At 36.3% G+C, this 25125-nt stretch overlaps 1 protein-coding gene across 3 annotated transcripts in view; it reads right to left on the bottom strand.

Annotated features, from left to right (window-relative positions):
- Msrb3 (methionine sulfoxide reductase B3) overlaps positions 1-23551 on the bottom strand; it is a 167954-nt gene extending 144403 nt beyond the window's left edge. Inside the window, exon 1 of one of the 3 annotated variants that reach the window (XM_047548256.1) lies at positions 23368-23551. In XM_047548256.1, the coding sequence (XP_047404212.1) occupies positions 23368-23542 (175 nt within the window). In that variant the 5' untranslated portion in view covers positions 23543-23551. Of the gene's footprint in view, positions 1-22692; positions 22827-23367 lie in introns of those variants that run through there. The other 2 variants (XM_047548257.1, XM_047548258.1) reach the window with 2 other exon arrangements.
- Positions 23552-25125: the final 1574 nt, after the last annotated feature.

Raw genomic sequence — 25125 nt, 5'->3', positions numbered from 1 at the left:
TTCTTATCAGCACAGCACCCAGTTTATTGAGTGAATTAATCAATCATCTAACTACTGCTTGACATCAACAGCCAATTGGTAGAACTTGGCAACCCTTTTGTTAAACAAAGCTCCCTCTGTTATTGTACTTCTTTTAAGAAACACCAGAACCCTGCTATTGAGGAATTCCCAGTCAATCTTCCAAACTGCTTACAGTTGAGTGATTTTAAGATGTGGAATTTTTAAGTCATGCAATTCACCTATCTAAATTCCTACTACATGGAAAACAATGTATCAGGTGCTGATGAACTATGCAAAGATGTAAAACATAGTATGCACTGTCAAAACTTTATTAACCTAAATGGGAACATGAGACATGTGCCAAATGCCATGACAGGTAGAAATAAAACGCTGCAGAATTTCAGTTTTAGGAATTGTAGTGGAGGGATATATGGGGCCTTGTTACCAAAGAAAAGATGTAGGAAGGAGGACTCCTTTTATTTTCTTTTATTTTTGAATCCTAGGGTTACCCATTCTCAAACATTTTGATATCAGGAGTCTTTAGACTCCAGAGAAATTTTCAAGAACTCCAAATATCTTTTGTTTGTATACTTATACCTACCAATATCTACTGTATTTGTAATTATAACTGAGAAAATTTTAAATATTTACTATTTGATTAAAAATAATGGCAGTAAATATAAATAGCTTGAAAACAACTTTTAAAAAATTGTTATATCTTGGGCTGGGGATATAGCTCAGTTGGTAGAGTGCATGCACACACAAGGCCCTGGGTTCAATCCCCAGTACCGCCAAAAAAAAGAAAAATTGTAATATTTTAATTTTTAATGTGAAATACATTTACAAAAATAACATCTTATTGAAAAATAGCTATATTACCCAAACAACAAATATATACACATGGGAAGTTTTACATTTTGCAAATCTGTTTATATCTGGCTTAACAAAACAATTGGATTTTCACTTTTGCAATCAATCTGATGTGATATGTTGTTTGGGTTGAAGTATATTTGTGAAGAAAATCTAGTAGCTGGAAAAGTGAAGAGTATTCTAATAATATTTTGAGACAATTGTAGACATTATCATCAAACCAAAGGTCAACAAACGATAGTCTAAAACTGTATCAATGAACTTCTCACACTCATGATATAAGTAATGATATAACACATTTAAGACGTTTTGAATAGATGTATGCTTCCCTAATTTTATGACATCATACAAAGTTCATCTGGAAAATACTGGTTCACTGGGTTATACAGATCTTTCAGATGTTGACACACTTGATTACATGGTACTAAGAAATCATATTGATTAATATCACTACTGATTTCATCAGAAAAGATTTTAGATAATGAGAAACTATTGTGCTTACTTACTTACTTACTTTTTTTTTTTTTTTTTTTTTTTTTTTTGCGGTGCTGGGGTTACAATAGCAGATATGTTTTCCAAAAACTTTTAACCTGAAAGGTCACTTTTTATAATTGACAACAAATAGTACCAGTATTTTCCAAGAACCAATTCAAGAAAGTGCTCCCAAATACCATATCATTCTTTTTATCATTCTTTTACGTAAAATGGTACCTCCAACTATTACCCAAGTGAGCTTCCTGAAGACAACCAGTGTGCTTCAATACCCAAAAACACTTTACAAAAATATAGTTTCCATTTCTGCACACAGAATATTTAAAAAATACTATTAATAGTATTAAATAGTATTACTGCATCAAGGACATTCTTAAGTGAAATTGTCTTTTTTTCCTTCTTGTGCATATGTTGCTGAAAAACAGAATGACAGTGAAGTTTATTGCTTTGTGTCATACTAAGACACCTGCAAGTTTACCCACTTTTGCTTTTGCAACATTAATGCAAACGTCCAACAGTGAGAAGAGCAGTCAGTGTTAGTATCAAAATAGTTTTGGTTTAATAAAATTCCTTGAAAGGGTCTCAAAGACTCCAGAGATCCACTGTACACACTTGGAGAATAGCTAGTTTGGAAGTTGGCCTGTCATGTAGTAAGTGCAACAAATGTTTAAAAATACTTGTTGAGCCAGGCACAGTGGCACACACCTGTAATCACAGCGGCTCAGGAGGCTGAGGCAGGAGGATCAAGAGTTCAAAGCCAGCCTCAGCAATGGGGAGGCACTAAGTAACACAGTGAGACCCTGTCTCTAAATAAAATACAAAATAGGGCTGGGGATGTGGTTCAGTGGTCAAGTGCCTCTGAGTTCAATCCCTGGTGTATAAATGTGTGTGTGTGTGTGTGTGTGTGTGTGTGTGTGTTGAATAAATGAATGACGAATTAAGGAATACATTTACAATTTCTCCCATAATAGTTAGGAAATAACAAAGAGAAAATAATATCTACTAGTAGACTTTAGATCCCTTGCCACTTCTGGAAGCATTTCCTATTTCATCACATTAGTGAAAAAATGCAAAATTTTGCACTATTTTATCAAGGTCAGGAAAACTAGTTATGGCAGATTTCTGAAAATAACAAAATACTGAAAACCAGTCTTCTCAGTACCACTTTTAGAAATCCACAAAAACATGTCCTGCTAAGGAATAAGAAAAAAATATGAATGATTGCTGTCTTCAGACAGGGATAATTATTTCACTAATAAGACCACTCATATTTACTGAACCCATACCATGTACATGTTACTATTAATTCACGTAATGCCTACTAACAAAAACCTACTAGTAGGAAAACCAGGAAATCAGAATTGCTTGAGAATAACAGAATTGCATCATTAAATAAGTTTAATACTAGCCAAAGTCTTGGAGAAACATCTACTACCTCAGAAGTCACACCTACCAGTGGTAAAATATTAGTCATGAGGTATCTTGCTAAAAATGTGCTTAAGTGCCAAAGTTTCAGAATACAGACTATCAAAAAGAAAACTAGATGGGTTTAGAATTACCTCTAATAATGTCACTTTCATTTACCAATCTTCTGGAATATTTTCTTGAATGGGAGAGAATAGTTAGATCTAGTGCTAGGCACTGAATATAATGTGCAGCCTGTACCATCTACTTCACAACCTATAATCAAACATCCTTAGGACTATGTGAGTACGATGCCATTTGTCATGTTTATCACAGTGGGTGGAAAAAGGTGAAGGAAACAAAATTTCCATTTCCTAACTAGGAAAAGAGACAAAGAGACCAAAGATAAGGTCAGAAGGCTCTTTTGAAGAAATATGTCTACATGTTGCAGCATCTACATTTTCTTTATTATCAGGTTCACATAAAAAAGTAAGAAAAGGACATAAATAAGTGTACCTAATACTGACAATGCAAGGGTGACACTATGTCCATTGAAAAGGTACACCAATAGTATAACTAGAATAAAATGTAGATAAAAGCTAAACTTCTTCTGATGTAAAATATTATATTTTAACTTTTACATTTCTTATTAAATATAAATTTAGTGTTTATATTTATTATAACATGTTTAATATTTTATATTATACATAGAGGTCATCTTTTTTCAGAATTTCTTCTTCATAACTGGGTATTATCTGTTAAATAAAATTATAAAAGTAACTACTGGAGAATGATTCATAAACTTCACTTCAGAAAAATGAAATACACAGGGAGGGGTGAAGATGGAAGCTGCCGCTTTCCATATTAGGTTCCCCTGTACCAAGAAGCACATGCAGGTTTTTTTTTTAATGAAAATAAAGTTTATGCTAGGCAAGGTACTGCATACTTGTATAATCCCAGTGACTCAAGAGATTTAGATAGAAGAATTGCAAGTTCAAAGCCAGCCTCAGCAGTTTAACAAGGCCCTACACAACTTAGCAAGACCCTGTCTCAAAACAAAAAAATGTGATGAGGATATGGATCAGTGGTTAACCATCCCTAGGTTCAATCCCCAGTACCAAATAAATAAATGAATAAATAAAGCTTATACATGAATAAAAAGATTCAAGGCAACAAATGGACCATTTCATCTAAAGAAAATACTTGTTAATCCTGACTGAATAATCCTATGCCTGGGACTATAAACCAGGTATCTATATCTATTTTTTAAAATATTTTTTGTCTATTTGTTTAATGTATCATTCCCACCTGCTTTAGAAAAATTTTCAAAAATTTATTTTTATTGTTGCACAACTATACATAATGGTGGGACTCACTGCAATATATTTGTACTTGTACATAATAAAATTTGATCAATTTCATTTCCCAGTACCTCCCTGTGTCCCCTCCTCCTCCCTCCTGGTTCCCTACTTCTACTCTGCTGTTCTCCCTTCTACTTTCAGGAGATACCCTTTTTTCTTTTTTCTCTCTAGAAATATGTGACCCCTAATTTTCTCAGTCTAGCTTATTTTGCCTAAAATAATGCTCTCTAGTTCTATCCATTTTCCTGCAAATAACATAATTTTGTTCTTCTACAAGGCCAATAAAACTCCATTGTGTATATATACCACATTCTTTATCCATTGATATGATGCCAGACCTAGGCTGGTTCCATAAGTTGGCTACTGTTAATTTCACTGCTATGACTTTGATTCTTTTGGATGAATATGTAGGAGTGATATAGCTGGGTCATATGGTGGTTCCATTACTAATCTTTCTAGGAACTTCCATACTAATTTTCATAGTGACTGTACTTATTTATATTTCTACCAACAGTGTATAAGAGTTCCTTTTTCCCTGTATCCTCACCAGCATTCATTGTTATTTGTATTCTTGCTGACTACCATCCTGGAGCAAAATGAAATCTCAGTATATTTTTTATTTGCATTTCCTGGATAGCATTTTTCATTTGTTCATTGGCCATTTTTAAATGTCTGTTAAGTTCATTTTAATGTTTATGAAATGGATTATTTGTTGATTTCTTTTTTTTTTGGTGTTGACTACTTATTATAGATATTAATCCTCTGTCAGAAGAGTAGATGCCAAAATTTTTCTCCTATTCTGTAGGTTCTCTCTTCATGTTTTTAATTGTTTCTTTGCTATACAGAAGCCTCCAATTTATTAATTCTTGTTATTACTTTCTGGGCTTTAAGAGTACTATCAAGGAAGTCACTGCCTGCACCTAATGCTGGAGTATTTCCTTGTGTTTTCTACTAGCAATTGGTAAGTTTCTGGTCTAATTCCTAGGTCTTAAACACAGTTTGAGTTGACTTTTGTACAGGGCAATAGATAGGGATCTACCTTCATTTTTCTACTTAGGGATTTCCCATCTTCCTTGCACCATTTGTTTAATTGTTTTCCTCAATGTATGTTTTTAGCATCTTTGTTGAGGATCAGATGACTGTATCTGTTGTGGGTTTGTCTTCGTGACTTCCATGATGTTCTATTGGTCTATGTGTTTTCATGCCAGTACCATGCTGTATTTGTTACAGTAGCTCAGTAGTATAATTTGAAATCAGGTACTGAAATACCTGACAGCATTGCTCTTTTCACTCAGAACTGCCTTGGCTTTGCTGAATCTTTTGCTCTCCCCTATTAATTTTAGGACTGTTTCTTCTAGTTCTATAAAGAATATCATTGGTATTTTGGTGGGGATTGCATTGAATCTGTGGATCACTTTTGATAATATGCACATTTTAACAAAATTAATTCTGCCTACCCATGAACTTGGGAGATCTTTCTGTTTTCTAGCATCTTCTTTCATTTCTTTTTTCTGTAGCTTTTGTTGTAGTGGTCTTTTACCTCTTTAGTTAGACTTATTCTGTTTCATTTATTTATTTATTTTAAGGATTTTGTAAATGGAACTGTTTTCCTAATTTCTTTCTCAGTGGACTCATTATTGGTTTAGCAAAAGGCTATCAATTTTTATATGTTGATTTTTGTATCCTGTTATTTTGCTGAATTTGTTTATCAACTCTAGAAGTTTTCTGATGGATTGTTTAGGATCTTTTACATGTAGGCTCATATCATACAGTGATAATTTGACTTCTTCCTTTCCTACTTGAATTTTTTATTTTCTTCTTTTGCTTAACTGCTCTACCTAAAATTTCAAGCACTATATTGATTAGGAGTGGTAAAAGTAGACATTCTTGTTCCTGGTTTTAGAAGGAATGCTTTCAGTTTTTCAAGGCTTTGGACCTGTCATATGCATCCTTTATGATGTCAAGGTTAAGTTCCTTCTATCCCTAGTTTTATCAGGGTTTTTATCATGAATAGGTGCAAAATTTTGTCAAAGGCTTTTTCTGCATCTATTGAAATAATCATGAGATTTCTGTCTTTGGTTCTATTTATGTGGTGTATTACATTGTCTGATTTGCATATACTCAAACCTCCTTGCATCCCTGGAACAAAACCAACTTGATCATGGTATAATTTTTGTAATGTGTTGTTGAATTCTACTTACTATTTTCTTATTAAGGATTTTTGTGTCTACACTCATCAAGGATATTGGTCTGTAGTTTTATTTCCTCCATGTATCATTATCTGGTTTTGGTATCAGGGTTCAACTTGGTTCAATTTTGGTAGGTTGTATATGTCTAGGTATGAATCCATTTACTCTAAATTTTCTACTTTATTGGGACATAAGTTTTCAAAATAGTCCCTAATGAGCCTCTAGATATCCATGATGTCTGTGTGATATTTTTTTCTATCTCTAACTTTATTAATTTGGGTCTTCTCTCACTAATAGACAATTCTAATGAGTTAAATATAAGCCCTAAGACATGTCCTTAAATCATATTTCAAATATTACAATCAGAGCTTTGTCACCATTCCAGGAATAGAAAGTTTTAGCACTGGAAATTATAAATAAATATTTTTTCTTATATCAGAAGTTTAGCAACCCTCCCTCCAAGTTTACTTTCTATTGCAGAAAACAAGAAATTTGATCTGATATAGCAAATAACAGAGAAATTTTATGAAATGAACCCACCAAAAAGTAAATCTTTGTGACTCTATCAACTACCTTTGATACCATGTTGGTCTTGAGAGGGAGAAGTCCAAAAGAAGTTCATATTTTGCATAATATTCTTCCTACTTTGTCTTACCATGGTTTTATTAATTAAATCATGTTTTTAAATGAACTTAAGGGGTTGGGGTTGTGGCTCAATGGTAGAGCACTTGGCTGGCATGTGTGAGACACTGGGTTTAATCCTCAGCATTACATAGAAATAAATGAAATAAGAGCCATTGTGGCTATCTAAAAATTAAAAAATTAAAATAAATAAATATATAAATAAAATGAACTTTTAAGTCCTCCACATGTACTCCAAACTGTTTTTCATATCCAACACTCAGGATATTTCCTTTTCTTCACTAACATTATTATTTCTATATTCCTGATTCTGTTAAAAAAAAAAAAAAGACTCCCATTTACTTAATCACTGAAACCACAAACCTGGAAATCACCTTGATTCTCTTCTAACGATCATTATGTCCAAACAACACTAAGTACTATCTTTATTTCCAAGATAGTACTCAAATACATCCTTTTCATCTCTCATTTAGAACGACCTCTTACTGCCCATAATTGATTCCTTCCACATTCAAACTCCTCTCTGCTGCAAAAGCCCTGCATGCAGGCTCTGACCATGCCATAACCCTACTTAACATTCCTCATGGCTCATTAGCACCTACAGGGAAAAATTCAATCTATCCTGGCATTCAAGACCTACTTGGCTTCTTTCTTTTCCTATTTCTACAACCTTAATCCTCCACACAGCCAGGTACATTCTTATGCTCCATGAACTCTCTTGTCCTTTACTTTTTCTCTAGTACCTCACACAATACCTAACCCCTAGCAGAAATTCAATATGTATTTATTGAACAAATAAACATTTGACAATAACCAGTTATTTCTTATAGTTTCCCATACATCTTTTATAACCTCACCATACCACTTATATCCTGTATATTATATACAGAATGTATTCATATTTAACTCTCAAGTCCAGTTTAAACATCATCTCCTCTAGGTAGGAAAACTGTGTACATATCATTTATACAAAGGATATATTTAGGTATCATTTCCCTCTCAGGTATCTCCCATTTCCTTCTTGACATTCCTTCCATTAGAAAATGAATGAATTTCTCCTCTGCACTACTTCCTACTTTAGTACTTCAATTACTATATGTATACTGCAACTAGAATTTTTGGTTTACAAATCTGCCTATCTTATGAACTCCTTAAAAGTATTCAGTGGGATTTCATCTCTATAAAATAAAGTCTCAATAAATTTTTTTAATGTAACTGAACTAAAATATTCTTCCTATTTTCCCTATATTTGTGCAGTGTCCTAGTGCCCATAGAACTAGTCCTACATTCTGTTTACACAGCATGGTATTCAGGAACTGGATTCAAATTCTGACTCAATCAGTTGAAAAATCCTGAGCAAATTAGTTACCCTCTAAAATCTTCAGTTTTAGGCCTGAAGATGCAGCTCAGTGGTAGAGTGCTTGCATAGTGAACATGAGGCCCTGGGTTCAGTCCTCAGCACTACAACAAATACATAAATAAATAAAATTCCCAGTTTCCTGAGGATCTGTCTCGTTAGCTCAATAATGTAGATCATAATACTTCAGTGAGTTTCAGAAAGATTAAATAAGATAATGTTTTTAAAACTATCTAGCAGAGGATTTTTATTTCCCCTACTGAGTAACAAAAGAGGAGGTTTAAGAAAGAGAAAGAGTTGGAGAGTTTAATTTAGTTTTGGACAGGGTGAGAATAAGGTGATTACCTAACAGATAACTCAACTGAGATAAATTTTTCCACTGCTGAGGATGTAGCACAGTGGTAGAACACTACAGGGTACACGCACAGCCCTGGGTTCAACCCCAGTACCACTAATAAAAATATGTATTTTTTTCCATTTCAGCAATTACGTTTTAGTGACTTTCAGAAAAATCATTATCTTTGACAAGAAGGAAAAACTTCAAATTTTGCAATCTACTGTTTCAATCATACAGGGTGATCTAATTTTATAAATACATAGGCATATAGGCATATACACTAATAGAATAGAAATTTGACAAAATAAACTTTGGGTCAACTCCTATTTCAGTAGTCCAATAGGAGTTATAAATTATCATTGTCATTCAACTAAAACTGACAATATTACTCACTTTCATCCAAAGATAAAACTGTGCAAGGACTTATCCAACATGGTGGTACATATCTGTAATTCCTGCTACTCAGGAGGCAAAGGCAGGAGGATGGTTAGTTTGAGGCCAGTCTGGGCAACTTAATAAGATTCTGCCTCAAATTTGTTTAAAAAAAGGGATGTGTGGGGTAGCTCAGAGGAACAGTGCTTACTTAGCTAGAGTGAGGCTCTGAATTTATTCCCCTGTACTGAAAAAAAATAAACAAGCAAACAAACAAAACCTGTTCAAGGATAATTAATTTTACATCATAACCCTAACAACTACATACACCCCTTGAATTCTCAGCAAGAACCCCAGGAGTGGTACAACTGAATGCCAGTAAATTCTATTATTAATAGATTCTTCTTCTGTATAGAATGCTAGCAACTTTTTTATATTCCATAATTATATTATTATTTACATTCAGGTTATTCTAGAAGAATTTTCCAGCCTCCTAATTATCAAATTACACTTTTCTTAAATTTTCTAATCAATTAAATGTTATTTTGCAAGGGAGAGTTAACATGTTATCTAATATTATTTATTTAATTCCCTAAGATAACAGGGGAGCTCAGGAAATGAAGATGCATACATCCTTCCCTACAAAAAAAAAAAAAAGATATCAACTCAAGAATGTACCCTAGCTAAACAATGTATATCAAAATATTCTTACAGATGGTGAAGTTAAGATATAAAAGGTATGGTGGTAATAACTGCATGCCATAGATGTTACATGATAAAATGAAAAGGATAAAAATAATCCTTAAAAAGGGAGAATGTATAATATAAAAATAACGATAATTCAACAATAATCTTTTTGAACTAAGGCCCACTTTCATTAACAAAGGAGAGCAGAGAAAAATAAAAGAATCTTAAGTTTTTCCTGTAGAAAAGGGCCAAATGCTGTTGTATTTTTTTAAAGGAAATAATTAGATTAGGTAAGGCTCAGCGATGTTTTTAAGGTCAGAATGTAAAGTAATCCCTATAAAAGATAAAAGCAAATAAAACACAGAAACCATATGACAAAAGACTGAAAACCAAGGCAAAAATATCACAAAAGAGCATAAAATAACAGGGCAAAGAATGTCATCAAATATGTCCATGACATAAAACATAAATAATTTAAATGTGCCTATTAAAAATAATGACTCTCATATAACATTACAAAATGTATGGTACAGAGGGATTTTTAAAAAGAGTCAGGAAAAAAGACTGCTCACACATGTGCACATCCATGAAGACAAAGGGGGCAATATAAACAAACACTTTTCAGAAGAGAACTCTCTCATGTTCTCCATCAATCAGATATTATCAGTTCCTCTCAAAATGGTGAACAGAATATAAAAACAGAGTAAGACCTATATCACTCCTGGAAACTAAAAAAGAATAAAGCCCACTCTGAAAAACTTTGAGGTGCAGAGGGGAAGTAGTTGAAGAAAAGGTGCCCCTAACTCATCTCATTTATGACCACTGTCCCTGCAAGTTAGTGAAACAGAGTCCAGCAAATTCCCACCAGGATTCAAAACAGGAGGAGGAAAAGCCAACAAGAACAGATAGTCTACAAGGTTTACAAAGCTTAGCAACCAGCCCATACATGGTCTATGTGTCTGGCTCCAAAGGGTAACTCTGGCAAGCACTTCTGACACTGGATGCTACTTTACAAAGGATATGGGAAGCACAGTCATGCTGACTTGAAAGGGGTGGCATATCCTTAGGTACTAGGGTCGCTGCCCTGGAAACTCTGGGTGGCACTCCAATTAGAAAGAAGAAACTTCAACACCAAGAAGTACCTTCAGAACCATCTGCAGCCCTCATGCTGCTTTCCTCCTCTCTACTCAGAAGTTTCTGGAGCTCTGAGAGTGAACTAGGGTACATCGAAACTTTCCTGTTCCACCCTTTTCAATCCTGAGTGATTAAGACAAATGCACACTAAACTCAGAAGGTCTCCAATTCCCCAAAATGGACAAGCCTGTGTTACACTCATTCTTTGTTCTATTTAACAAGCAGATGCTGGGGACAAAGTGAAAAAAAATAACATGGACTCTGGAAGTTAAGATGTTAGTGAATATGAGACATTATTAGCAAATGCAATAAAGATCACATAGAGGCAGAGAGAGAATAAAGATCCTAAATAACAGAGAGAGAGGGAGGGAGCATGAAAAAGGATTTCTGGAAGAAATAACAGTGAAACTAATAATAAAGGTTAAGACTTATGCTCAGTTTAAGATTGAGGAGAGAAGTATTCTAAACAAAGACAAAGATAAACAGTGGTCCCAAGATAAGATCATGGCTCACTGAAGCTCTTCTCAACAAGAGCAGTGGAAAATATAAGGAGTGGAGGGGGAGATGATGACATTGACAGAAGCAAATCTCAGAAAATGTTAAGAATTTAGAACTTCACCCTAAGAAGAAAGAGAACTAGCTGAAGGACAGTGACATGATCAGATTTGCAAATTAAACAATTAAGATGATAAAAACGGAAATGGATGGGAGTGCATAAGACCAAAGGTAGTAAGTCTAATTAGGAGACTTGCAGAAAACTGGGCAAGTGGTGGAACATTTACTGAGCTAGGGAACAAGGAAGGAGGGAGGCTTAAGTTCAGGTTAAAAAAGAAGTTCAGTTTTTGACATGTTTAAGGCACCTTAGACAGTCACTGAAGAAGATAGAGAAGTTATGTGGGTATATGGGCTGTAGTTTAGGAAAGAGAACTGACTAATGGGTAGACCTGGTGGGGAGTAATTACACACAGATGGAACTGAAGCCCAAAAGTAAACAATATTGTATAAGTACACATACTAAATGAGGAAAAAGATGCCAGAGCCTTGAGGAACTTCAACACATAGAACTGAGTTGAAAGAACTATCAAAAAAGACCAAGAAGGAACACTGGTCAGAGAAGGGAAAGTGTTGTCACAGAATGACAAAAATGATGACTATGATGGGGATGACAGTACCACTGTGAATCAACTCAGTGGACGATGCTGTGCTAAGTAATCCACATATATTCTTTCACTCAATGGTTACGAGAGCCTATGTATGATATTACCTCAATTCTACAAGTAAAGAACCTTGAGTCATAGACAATATAATTAATTTTTGCCTAAGATTGCATATCTAACAAAACCAAATGTTAGAAACCATTGATGCACTGTGTTTAATGATATGAACACCATAAGTGGCTTCAACCAAAGCAACTTCAGTAGAATATGAATGGTTTTTCTATTTTCCTTAGACCTATGCCTAATCCATCAGCAAGGTTTCAGTTCTGGTACCAACACCCTAGTCCAACCATAATCAACTCCTAAGTGAATCACCAGTACAGCCCTAAATGGTGTGCTTGATACTATTCTCAACCCCTACATTACTTTCTCCATGTGGCCGACAGAGTGTTTATTTGAAAATGCAAATAAGATCTCCTCATTGCCTACCTAAAACCCCCTAACTGCTTCCATCATACATATAATATCTACACACCTCATATAATCTTGAAGTCCATGTGATCTGGCCTGCTTCTTGACCCTCAACTCTAACCATACTCTCTCTTGCTCTTACCACAAAATGATCTTGCTCTTTCTACAACAGGCCACACCAATACCAAACTGGGTAGAAAAGCCCCTGAGAATGAGGCCTGTGATAATGTGTCCCCTGAGATAAGACAAGTCAGTGCCTGACACGGAAGAGGGCTCAATACATATTTTTAGATGAATGGCAGATAGAGATGACAAGGACATAAACAGCTTATAAAATAACTTGATCATATTGGATGTTGGGTTGAACAGACATTTTGCTTGTTTTTAAAGATGAGAGAAATTTGAGCACATTTAAATACAAGATATTAGGAAGGTATGAAAGAGCTTGGGAAAACTTGAAGACATAATAAGACATAGCATGTAAGAGAAAATATAATTAATTAGCTACTTTAGGAAAATTAAAGTTGTACAAGAAAGTTATGAATCAAAGGTATTGTACTTTTGAATGCCAATGTTTCTTCTTCTTTAATTTGAGGGTATTAGGTAAAATTAGTAGTTTCCAATCACTATCAAGAACTTTCTTTTATTTAATCATTTCCCCTTGTGATTTCTCTTTGTAATTTCACACTGACAGTGATTAGCAATTATATATGTCTGATTAATAAAATAAGTACTACCTACAAGATGCAACTTATCTAGGAAATCCAAAGTTCAAGATGATTAACTGATTCATCTAAGACCATACAAATGTTTTTTAAAAAGAGTATGCTTCTGTCCAAATGTGAAGAAACTGGTCCAAACAAGCAAAAGAAATCAAGGAACTCAAGTCCAAACCACAGATCAAAAATTAAAAACTGAAAAATTTTAGAAGGATATGAAGAAGACATACTTTTTCTTTATAATTAGGAAAAAAACAATAATAAATCCTGTAGAATCAAAAACAAATTTGTATTAAATGTTACTCTAGGGGGAAGAGAGGAAGAATGGAAAAAGGGAGATGTTGATCAAAGAATACAAAGTTACAGTGGGACTGGAGTAATAAGTTTTAGTGATCAACTGCACTGCATGGTGACCAGAGTTAATAATAATCATTCTATAATTAAAACATGCTAAAAGAATAGACTTTTAAAGTCTTTACCACAAAATATAAATTGGTGAGGTGATGGATGTATTAATTAGCTTGCCTGAATCTTTCTACAAGATATACACACATCAAGACATCATATCATACCCCATAAATATATACAATAATTATTTGTTGATTAAGTTAATAAAAATTTTATAATTTTAAAAGAAAATCATGGCCTAACCATGAAGCAAATTAAACTGTGGCATGACTCTGAGCAGTTGGTGTTGTGCAGGAAAATCGATTTGAACATCATATGAGAGTCATTCCCTTTTAATGTCCTAGCAAGGTTTTGATATCTTAAAAAGTTAAATGGGGAAAAAAAGAAAAAGACTACATTGGAGTAAAATAGTGTAATGATAAAAGCATGGCATTTGTAGTCAGACTGCCTAGTTTAACTTCGTCATACAAATTAGGGAACATCTCTGTGCTTTAGTCCCTAATATTTTTCCCTATGGGTTTATCATGATGAAAAGTAAAATCTGTACCTCCTTGGCAAATTTTCATGAGCATTCAATGAGTTAATACATGTAAATATAAAAATTTAAAACAGTATCTGGAACACAGTAACATCTGTATATGAGTACTTGTATTATTATCACAATTAACACTATTATTATTGTTACTTAATATAGAGATGATAGGGCTTAAAAGAAGTAGAAGAAAATGCAAAGATTTGAATTGATAGGAAAACACAAGAACCCTACTCAACAAATGTGCAAGAAGCATAAATAAATTAAAAGTAGAAAATCATGGATAATAAAAGAAATGTTGGTTTTTAAAAAAATGAGTTCTACACAGCATTACAGATGGCACAAACAATACTGCATGGAATAAAGCAAGCTATGGAATGTATACAGCAGATAATACCTACCTAATCTCTATATAATGCGTGCAAAACTGGACAATGTAATATTCAGGGATTCATCTATGGTAAAAGCATAAAGCAAGATTTATCAGGTATCATTAGTATTAAATGAAAATCACAAAATGCAGGACTGCAGGTACCTCTGAGCAGAGGAAGATGTGACTGACAAAAGTCACAGAGGCAGCATTAGTATTCCATTTTGAAGTTAGGTGAAAGCAGCCAGATTTTTAAAAAATCATTTTTTATGCCTTATGTATAATTTTATATTCTTCAAGTGAGTGAAATATTTTATGATAAAAAGGACAAAAAACGGGCAGGGATATGGCTTAGTTGGTAGAGTGCCTGCCTTGCGAGCACAAGGCCTTGGGTTCAATCCCCAGCACCACCAAAAAAATAAAAATAAAAATAAGGACAAAAAACTTAATAATAAATTTTAAAGGCAAGAAAACATACTTTTTGCCTGTCAAATAAAGCATTTTTTCTTTAAATCTCATGTGAACATTTATTTTTTCAATCTTTACTTTGAAATCTTTTAATGATAAAACCAAGATTAACCAGTGCTAAGAGTTAAATATATTTCTAGGATGGTCAGAGGCAAATTCCACTGGTGGTGTAATGTACCTTCATTAAAAGAGGACTTTTTCATCTGAGATATATTCTCAAGCATAAACAAGTAATTACTGGCTATTCACACAGAATAGTGGACATAATTTCTGGTGCTTAATGCTATTACTTCAGATGGGACATTCAATATGATACTTGCACTATGATATAATCTATCTTTTAAGTAAACACTAAATTTTTAAGAGGGTTATATAACTGACTACAGATCAAATTACTAGGCACACTAGGCTACAAAGTGCAAATAGATCTTAGCATTTGTAGTTAGTTCAACAACAAATATAGTTAACTCATGAAGCTTGAACAAAACATATCAAGAAAAGAAAACTTCATAATTTATTAATCATGTTATTTTCATTGAAAATTATGGAAGCTGTTGGAGACTTTTAGACAACTCAGATATGACAGAATCTTAAACAAAAAGCAACATCAAGTATTACCTAGTCTAATTCATTCATTTTACAGATATGAAAGCTGAGACACAAGAAACTTAAATGACTTAGACCTAAGAACAGGTCTGGGAGACCCTGTCTCCCAATTTGCCACCAGTGTTCTTTTTATGGCTGATTCCCTTGCAACCTGACCATGAACACAAAGATGCAAACACTCAAATGAGCCCACAATTTCTTATATACCTATGCTTGTAGACAAACATCCTCTGTCCTCAACCCATTCTCTTCCTGGCCCACTAAGGCAGTCTGAGTTGGAAGCATATTCAAGTACAAAAAAATCAAAAACAAAGACTATGGTGCACTTTTAGTTTTTGCTTTCAATTACTATGAAACTAGAACTCCAAGATGACTTGTAGCCTCTCACCCATTGTCCTGTCTAATCCTCTGAATGATGTCCAGTGAGATATGTCTACACCTTTTCTCAATTATGCACCACTAATTTAAAATAAGTATGCATCTATAAATAAGCATTACACAGTTTCCCCCAAGCCCAACCAAACCCAGATTCTCTGACCACCAAACACAATAAAAACAAAAGAGAAAAGAAAGAATAAACATAAAATGTTTATCAGGACTCTGATTTATGCAAGGACTGTACTGCTTTTCTTTCAATAGACTCTACCATGCAGCACAGGATTATTTTCAATAATGTCTTAAGTTTAATATGTATACTGAAGGATTTTTTGGTTTTACATTAAATGACAGATATAAGAAACTATAAGAATCAATCATAGAATTTATAGTACTAGAAGACAGTTATGTTACGGTCATAGCAATGACAGCTGCAGACATGTATGTATATGCAAATAATCTTCTAAATTTCACCTTAAAATCTTTCTACCGTTCTAGTAATGATGCTCATATACTTGAAAATGCAATTTTTAAAGTATTTATTATATACTGTATCTGACTTTTAATCCCTGAGACTGTTTAATAGGCCAGTCAGCATAAAGCATATTGCCTGGTATAAAATAACCAATGGCTGTCGTAAGAGGATTTTGAGGAGTTTCCTGTCATTCCAAAATTTCAGTTATGGCTGAAATTTTCAAACAAAAAATCTCCCCCACATTCCAAAGTTAGATGATAATGAGCCACTGGAAGCCAAGGCCAGAACCTCCCTGAGAGTATCTATAAATCAAGAAATCAAATGCTATCTGTAGGCTGTCATAATTTCTACATATGTATACTTTCCAAACATAGGAGAATGCTTTCATATTTTTTAAAAAACTCAATTCAAAGTTTTATAGTAGTTTTTGTTATGTATTTTCTCAGTGAACATCTACTAAAAGCACAACTACTAGCATATGAGAGGACCCTTATATTTTTTTTAATTTAGCAAGTTAGAAATTACTCTTAATACTGTATACCAAATATAAATGTCACTTTAGACAAATGTTATAAACAATGTATTATTTTCAGAAACTCAGGATCAACATACATGATTGATTTGGAGGCTGAACTCTGAGAACACACTTTTTATGCCATCCTTAATTCTATTTCACCTGTAGTCATCTCCATGTTTTATAAACATCTATATATCTTTCTAAATAAGGACTCTCATGAAATAAGTTCCCCCAGTTTTCCTTCAGGAAACCAGGTACCAATGAATTGTCCTAAAGTTTCCAAATCAGCACACATCTGGGTAACCCAATTATACAAATGCAAATAACAGTGTTGCTCCAAACTACCACGGCCAAGTGTCAGAGGTCAGGGTATGGTGTCCAGTTGGCCAACTCAAGTGTAAAGGGGACACTTGAAGAGATAACACAGGCAAGGCATTCTGTTAAAAAAAAAAAAGGAGGGAGGAATATTTATCATAATTTTATAATTTTAATCTAAAATTAAATTAAAATTATCTTATAGTTAAGAACCTGACCCTAACATCAAAAAGTACCCATAAAAGACTTCTTTTCAAAAGTACACAGGGTACTCCATCTGCTGGAAATCACAGCTTCACATTTTGTCCATTCTTGGGGAAAAGAAAGGGAGGAATGAGGAGGAGTGTGAGACAGAATATGTGTTCAGTACTAACTGAACGACTTGAAGGAAGTCCAAATTACAGAAAGAAACAAGGCTTGGTGATCATGAAAACATCTAAGGAATGGGTTCTTTATCTTAACAAAGATGAGAAGCCATGGAAGGAGGTTAGGCAAGAAAGTAGCAGCAACAATTTTGCACTTTATTAAGGTCATTCTGGATGCAGTATCTTTTATTCAATGCTTCCCACATATTATTTGTAGGATTTAAAAACACGATCTTCCTTAAACAAAGAAAGCTCAAGGACAGAATGCCAGAGATTGAGTGAGCGTCTTGTAAAGACAGATCAAGGACTTAGGATGTGGCTCATAGGTAGAGAGCTTGCCTAGCATGTGTAAAGCCCTGGGTTCAAGTTCCAGAACCAAAAGAAAGGAAGGAAGGGAGGGATGGAGGGAGAAAGGGAGGGAGGAAGGAAGGAAGGAAGAAAGGAAGGAAGGAACGAACGAACGAACGAACGAAGGATAAAACATCTTAAAGCCAGATCCAATTCTATCTTCTTTATGATACTTTTCCTGTACCCCTCCTCTTATTTCAGCCAACTAACACTCTCTTCCCATCTTTATTTTTAAAACTCCTTACTCATACATGTTTTATTTCCAGCCCAAACTCTCTCCAAGTTCCAATCCCACACCATCTGATTCTACTACACATTTCCATATAAATGTCCTACCAGTACTTAAAACACAAGATCTAAAACAAAACATTTTTACCCTACCCATAAACCTGTTCTGAGTTCACACTCTGTCAATCAACCAGGCTAAATATCTTATCATCATCTTTTACTCATCCCCTTATTTCCCAATATTCATATAATTGTTTATTTCTGTTCAATGTACCTCAGCAATACTTCTCCAACCCCATTCCTAGTACTCCAATTCAATTCATTCTCTGAACTATTAGATACTATAACCTACAATTCAACTCTAATTCTGACATTTCAAGGATCAGGAAACTTCAATTTTGTAGCTTACTAAATAAATCCAAATTCCCTGGCCTAGCATTAAAAGGTTTCCATGTTTTAAATCAAACCAAAATTTCTTTTACTTTATCTTCCCACTATTCCTCTTTAAAATATGCTCAAAATATTTTTCTACACTCTGTCCAATCTGGTAAATAAATGTCAGGTGCTCTACAAAAGTTGATTCCCTTACATACAAGTTTGCTACATGCTCCCTCCCTGTGCCATTTCAATTGACAGGAAAACATCCTATCAGTCTGTATATTTGATCTCCACATTGAAAATCAGAATTTTCATGGAAAAACCTGTAAATATAAGAAACAGACTATAAAAGAAAAGCACTGTGACTGAGTTCCAATGTCAAGGAAGATGGTGGTAGCAAGCAGGAGTCACAAAAGTATCAGAAAATCTGAAAAAGTCAAAATCAATATAGCCTGAGACAATGGGTACTGAGCCTTAGCCAAAGTCATTGATTCATTGGTCTAAGGAAATTTAGTCTAATGAAGAAGATAAATACATATGGACTAAATTATACCACAAGATGAGAAAAGTTGTGCCAACAAAGATATACGATGTTATAGAAGCACTAGGAAATTACAAATTCTACAAGAGGAGGAAGGCTTCACAAAATACCATCTGAAAGAGGTCTTAAGGACTTCAATCTGATAGAAGAGTTGCAGGACAGAGGAATAGCCTAAACTGATGAATTCTCAGTCCCTGAACTATTTCTAAGAATGTCTGTAATTATCACTTACATAGTTTTAATGAATTTATCCTAAAGAGCTATTTGAGTTCAGCATTTTATCCAGTGAACTCCTGAAAATATGCAGATGATTATCTGCAGAATGGATTAGTTGCTATCAGACTGGATTTTCCTAGCTCGGTTGCATGCCAAGCATAAATTCCTGAATGTGGTGCTAATCTCAGGTCTACTCCCCAGAAGTTTCCTTCCTCTTCAGCATTACTGCAACAATGTGAATTGCACCAAGGTCCTAGAATCTCTAAGAATGTCACACACTTCCATACACGTTGCAGTCAAGAAAAAATTATTCATTTAAGGACTAATACCCCCACAATGTAAAATGTAATAATGCAAATACAAACCATCTACATGTACTGCATACTGTAGGTAACTCTAGAATTAGAAGAAACTTTAGGGAAAGTCTAGATCAACCATATGATCCAAACTGTCTACCACATTCCTCCTCTCAGGAATTTAAGATCAATGCTCAATAATTTAGTCTCTCCTTGTGCTTGAAGCCAAGGGACACAAATACTCAGGAGTTGCTGAGTATCCACATTCAGATATCAAAAACAACAAAAAAGACATAAATGAAAAAAGGTCAGCTAAGAGAAAACAAAGATGAAAGGAGAGACAGGGAATGTTCCAGGTTTTCCAATCCCTGGTCCAGGGCCCTACCTAATAAGGGCTGTCTGCACTTGGCTTCCAATGATCTTCCAACAAATTCCTTTCTTGCTTCCTTCTGTTTGCTAAAACTTGTTCAAGTTCACTTCTATTACTTGCAAGGGAAACAAAAGAGGCAACAACCAAAATTTTCCATAAAGTCAAATGACTGACTTATTACTGGTCTACCTTCTCTATAGTTTCTTTTTTTCTTTAATTCTATTTCCTTAGAAACCACAAATAGTCTTTGATATACTATACAAATGAATATATGAAGAGGGGTCAGGGCCTCTGCTGAGCATGTTGAAAGGAAAATGCATTCTTCCCAAGAAAGAGAAAATAAGAGAACATTTAAGGTAAAGCCTTAAGATATCTGTACAGTAATAAGAAATGCTAACTAATTAAATAGCTGATCACCCTCCTATCCAAAGGTAACTTAATTCTGAACAAATCAGGTAGATCCACTTCAGTCTTCTGTGGATCAAAAGATGATACCTCAAAATAGGGCATTTCATTTGGAATACTTCCAGATAACTAGCCACAGCCTTCCCAACCATAAGAAGGATCAGGAGCAATTTGGTGGTGTCCCTAACCTGAATCCCAATACCAAAACTGAATATCAAAATGATGTTAGGGCATGAACTTTATTATCCACAAAGAGCAATCAGGCATTTACCCTAAAACATAACCAGCACTTTCTCCTAGTAGCTGAAGGGAATAAAGGAACTGAAGTTTAATACTAAGGAACTCTGTGCCAGGTATCAAGACAATCCTGAGGCAGAACTGAGCTCCCCAAAGCTGTATCCACACCCATCAGATCTAACTACAGTTAGACCAGTTTAACAAGCATAACAAGTCAGAGACTGACAATCAGAAGTTTGAACCAGATGTGGTGGGTGGCTCTGCAGGGTTAAATAAACAAAAACAATATTGTAGGATCCTGGAGTTAGAAGAGACAAGGAAACTATATCCAGTTTCATCATTTTTACACAGAAGGAAGCTAAACACTGGAACTAAATTCATCAACCAAATCTCTAACTATAATGCATTATACAGATGAGAATAAAATCAAAGGAATTATGACCAGTTTATAACAGAACTAAAAAGCATCATTTCCTAAGGTTGCTCTTTGGTGGTTTAAAATCTATCTCTGATTAATAAATACTACATGTATTAGAAAACTAATGAATCCTGCTGGGTGTGGTGGCACACATCTGTAACCCCAACAGCTCAGGAGGCTGAGGCAGGAGGATTGCAAGTTCAAAGTCAGCCTCAGCAACTTCACGAGGCTCTCAGCAACTCAGTGAGACCCTGCCTCTAAATAAAATACAATATAGGGCTGGGGATGTGGCTCAGTGGTCCAGTGTCCCTGTGTTCAATTCCTGGTACCCCCCCCCCAAAAAAAGAAAACTTACTGTATCTACTTTACTGATAGTCTTTGGATATTATAATTTCTTGAGTAAATAAGGATTTCTGACAATAGGTTAACATTTTAGTTATAATATTGAAATAAGCACCTTGAAAAGGTAAAAACAGTATGTTGATTTGAAATGTAAAAGTTTTATGTTGCAACCTTGGCAGTCAGGCACTGTGACAAAAATTAAAAATCTAGATGGCTAGATTTTTTATTTTAAAAAAGAAAAATTCCAGCCATTCTCATAAAATCCTAGTAAAAGTCACCAGAAATTAGACCTATATATCAGATGGGACCAAAACTGAAAGAATCTATGTTTAAAAGATCCAAACATAAACTTGTTCAAAATTACTGGTAAGAGAGCACATTGCAGTAGATTTGGGTCATCAAGGTCTATTTTACCACAAATATTAGGTAAATCAACAAACTGAGGCCCACACAAACACACACACAAAAAGCATACATATATTTCCTACAATACAATCCACTCTTTATCAGCCAACACAGTATTTTCTAGAAGCCCATTAATAAAACAAGAAGTTAGAACCTGTTGTTTGCCAAGAAGTGCTATTAAAGTTACTCTAAAACACAAATCTATGAAAAGCAGTTTCTTTCTGAAAACAATATTCTGAAACAAACATGAAACTGTCGATGCTTATATTAGTATTTATAAGCTGCACATTTAATAAAGTTAAATATCGTAAGTATCTGCCATTAATCCTAATTGACATTTATATGCTCTAGGAACCCAGAAGATTTTTATGGATAAAATTCTTATAAAATCTATTTTGCTGCCTATACTGCAAAAGCAAATCGGATGATAAACCAGAGAATATAATCTATGCTTAGAAGAGTCAGCTTTCAACTAATTTATGTGTCCTACTTAGTCAAATCTTATTTTGACAGCTTAGTCTATTGATGACAAAAACAAAAGCAAACCGAAATCTCCTCTAAGTAATCTCAGCTCTCCAGAACTGTAATATTTGTTTTTCCATTCCGGGCAAAATTAAGGACCAAGAAGCTCTGACGGCTAGTTTCTCATCACAAAAGTAAGAGTCCATGTAATTTCACATTCACCTTAACTCCTGAATTGAAGAAAATTACCTTTTAAACCCTTACCGTTAGGACTTAATGGCTTCTAGCCTTAAACCTAATAAGGTAGGATCGGGACTTTACATTCATACAGTTTGACTTGAAACAGTCCAGTGTAAAACTTAAAAGAAAAAAAAATAGACTTGGATGCTTTTTTCCCACTAAAAAACAAAATAAAACTGGTACCTGGCAAACGGGGATCTGTGCGATTTTGGCCTATGAGATGCCAGCCGGGCCCGCGGGAACCCGGCCCAGCGGCGCCGGAGGCGCAGAGAGCGGGCGGCGGCGCTGCGCCCCGGGTGCGCCCCTCCGCGCCGTTCTCCGCCGCCCCCGCCCGCCCGACGCCCCACTCCCCTGCGCTACACGCGGCGGCGGCGCGGGCCTGGCCGACTGGTTCCCACGCCCCGGGCCCGTTATCCGGGCGGTGACGCCCGCGGAGTCAATCGCACCGAGTCGGGAGCTCCGGGGCGGCCCCCTGCCCTGGCCGCGGGCCCAGCGCCCCTCCCCGGCCTCACGCCGCTGTCTGGCCAGACCCCTCCCTCGGGGCCCGCGCCGGGGAGAGAGGCTCTCGCAGGCTCAGGTTCGCTCCTGGGACGGGGTAAGGTGTCAGCGAAGCCAGCCAGATGCCTTCCGTCGGCGGGGGGGACGCTGGCCAGCCCTGACCTCCTTCCAGTCAGCCCCTCACCGTCCGCGCGGGGCGCAACCCTCCCGCACCCCTCCTGGGCTCAGGAAGGGGATGCCTCCGCAGGAGGCTGAGGGGCGCAGTCAGCGCTCGGAGGGGACCCGGCTCCAGGTCACACCCTAACTTGGCAGGGTCGGGTGGGAGGGGTGAGGCGAGGCGGGTTGGGAGCCCGAACTTACCGGACTGCGCGGTTCCCCGCGCCGCGACCGCGGCCAGGCAGAGGCAGAGGCAGAGCGAGAGGGGGCGCGGGAGGGTCCTCCGCGCGCTCATCGAAAGGCCGGGGAGCCGCCGCCGCTGTCCGAGCCTCCTCCTCCCTCCCCGGCTCCGGGCGACGGACGGGGCGGCGGGAGGCATGACGGGAAATTCCTGGGCACGGGCAGCCGAGTCCAAATATGAGCATAGGAGACGAGCGAGGGAGGACCGGGGAGCGCGCCGGCCGCGGACGGGGCCGGCTGCCCGGGCCTCGGCGGCCGCCAACTCCCGCCTCCCAGGCCTCCAGCCGCCGTGCGCGAGCGGAAGGTGGGATTCCCCCTGCCCTGGAGCATCATTTTCCAACTTTGGGGCCCAAGAGCAGAGTCGAGCACCCCACCCCATCCCCATCCACGTTCTGAGAACCCTATAAGAGTGGGAAAGAGAGAAAACCACGTAGAGAGTGGCCGAAAGCCAGTGGTCTAAGGGGAGACTTGTCAGGACTTGACAATCTTTGTAGTGAGGGGATAAAAAGTTCTGGCAAATACTAAGCATGGGAAGGTAAGAGGCAGAAGCGACACTGCCAGGCTGGGGATATCCCTCAGTTGGTAGAGTACTTGCTTAGCATGTGTAAAGGCCTGAGTTCCATGCCCAGCACCACAAAAGGTAAATCAAATAAGAGGATTTTTAAAAATTTGGGGGTGGAGGAGGAATCTGCACTGCTACTTCCAATACCCATGTAACCATTGTATACATACAGAACAAGCATTATTATACAGGGAACCACCGCCCCAGGTGAGGGGGCCCTTGCTTCAGTGTGTGTGTGTGTGTGTGTGTGTGTTTAAGGGTCTTTTAATAAACATATTTTGAGGGTCTTTTAATAAACATATTTTGAACACCATATATGGAATCGAGACAAGCTGACTGAACAGTAGGTTTTCACATTAGCTAAAATGCTAACGTTTACACCAGCCTTTCTCCACCTCCAACCTCCATTCATCTCTCGCCCTCCAAACACACTTATTTCACACAACTCATTTTGTATTTATTGGAGCTTGTCTAAAGTGCAATGTTGACATTTATTCAAATAGTGTTACCTCTGATGACCAGAATGTCAGTCCCAGATGTTTAATTACAGGCCCAAGCCTGTAGTTGCCTGACTTTTCTTTGGCACTAACTCCTAAAGTAATCAAGTCCAAATGACCCTTAGCTTTCCAAGACAATGTAATTATGTCTTAATTACTATAATTTTTTTTTCAGTTTAATGAATGGGACAGGACCCAGAACAGTAGGATGTTATATAATTACTTATTAACATTTTAAGATGCTTCAGAAATGATTTATTGATGCAAAACACTTAAGGGGTAAATGTCAAACAGATTTAGAGGGTGGATTATTCTAATATGAACTAAAGTGGTGATAATTTGTACATAACACTATTTGTTTGAAAATACTTTTTGAAAATCAGAAACCTTATTTCAAAACAACTTCAATTCTGGCAAAGTATTAAGCCTGTAAGCCAAAATCAGTCTATTTGCAAGTGGCTCCCCTTAAACATCTGGAATTAAAAAACACCATACCCCATGAATTACACCTGGCAGATGGGCAAAGTTCACCTTTAATGTTACTAACAGTGATAAGGGGACTAAGGGCAGGTGACCTAGCTAAACTAATGGTAAATAAATTGTAATACAGTAAATAAAGAATTTAAATGACCCAAAGCATTACTATTCAACTAGGTACCTAAT

The sequence above is a fragment of the Sciurus carolinensis genome, chromosome 4 (genome assembly GCF_902686445.1).
Source record: "Sciurus carolinensis chromosome 4, mSciCar1.2, whole genome shotgun sequence".
Taxonomy (NCBI): Eukaryota; Metazoa; Chordata; class Mammalia; order Rodentia; family Sciuridae; genus Sciurus; species Sciurus carolinensis.
This window is presented reverse-complemented; position numbering and strand designations above follow the sequence as displayed.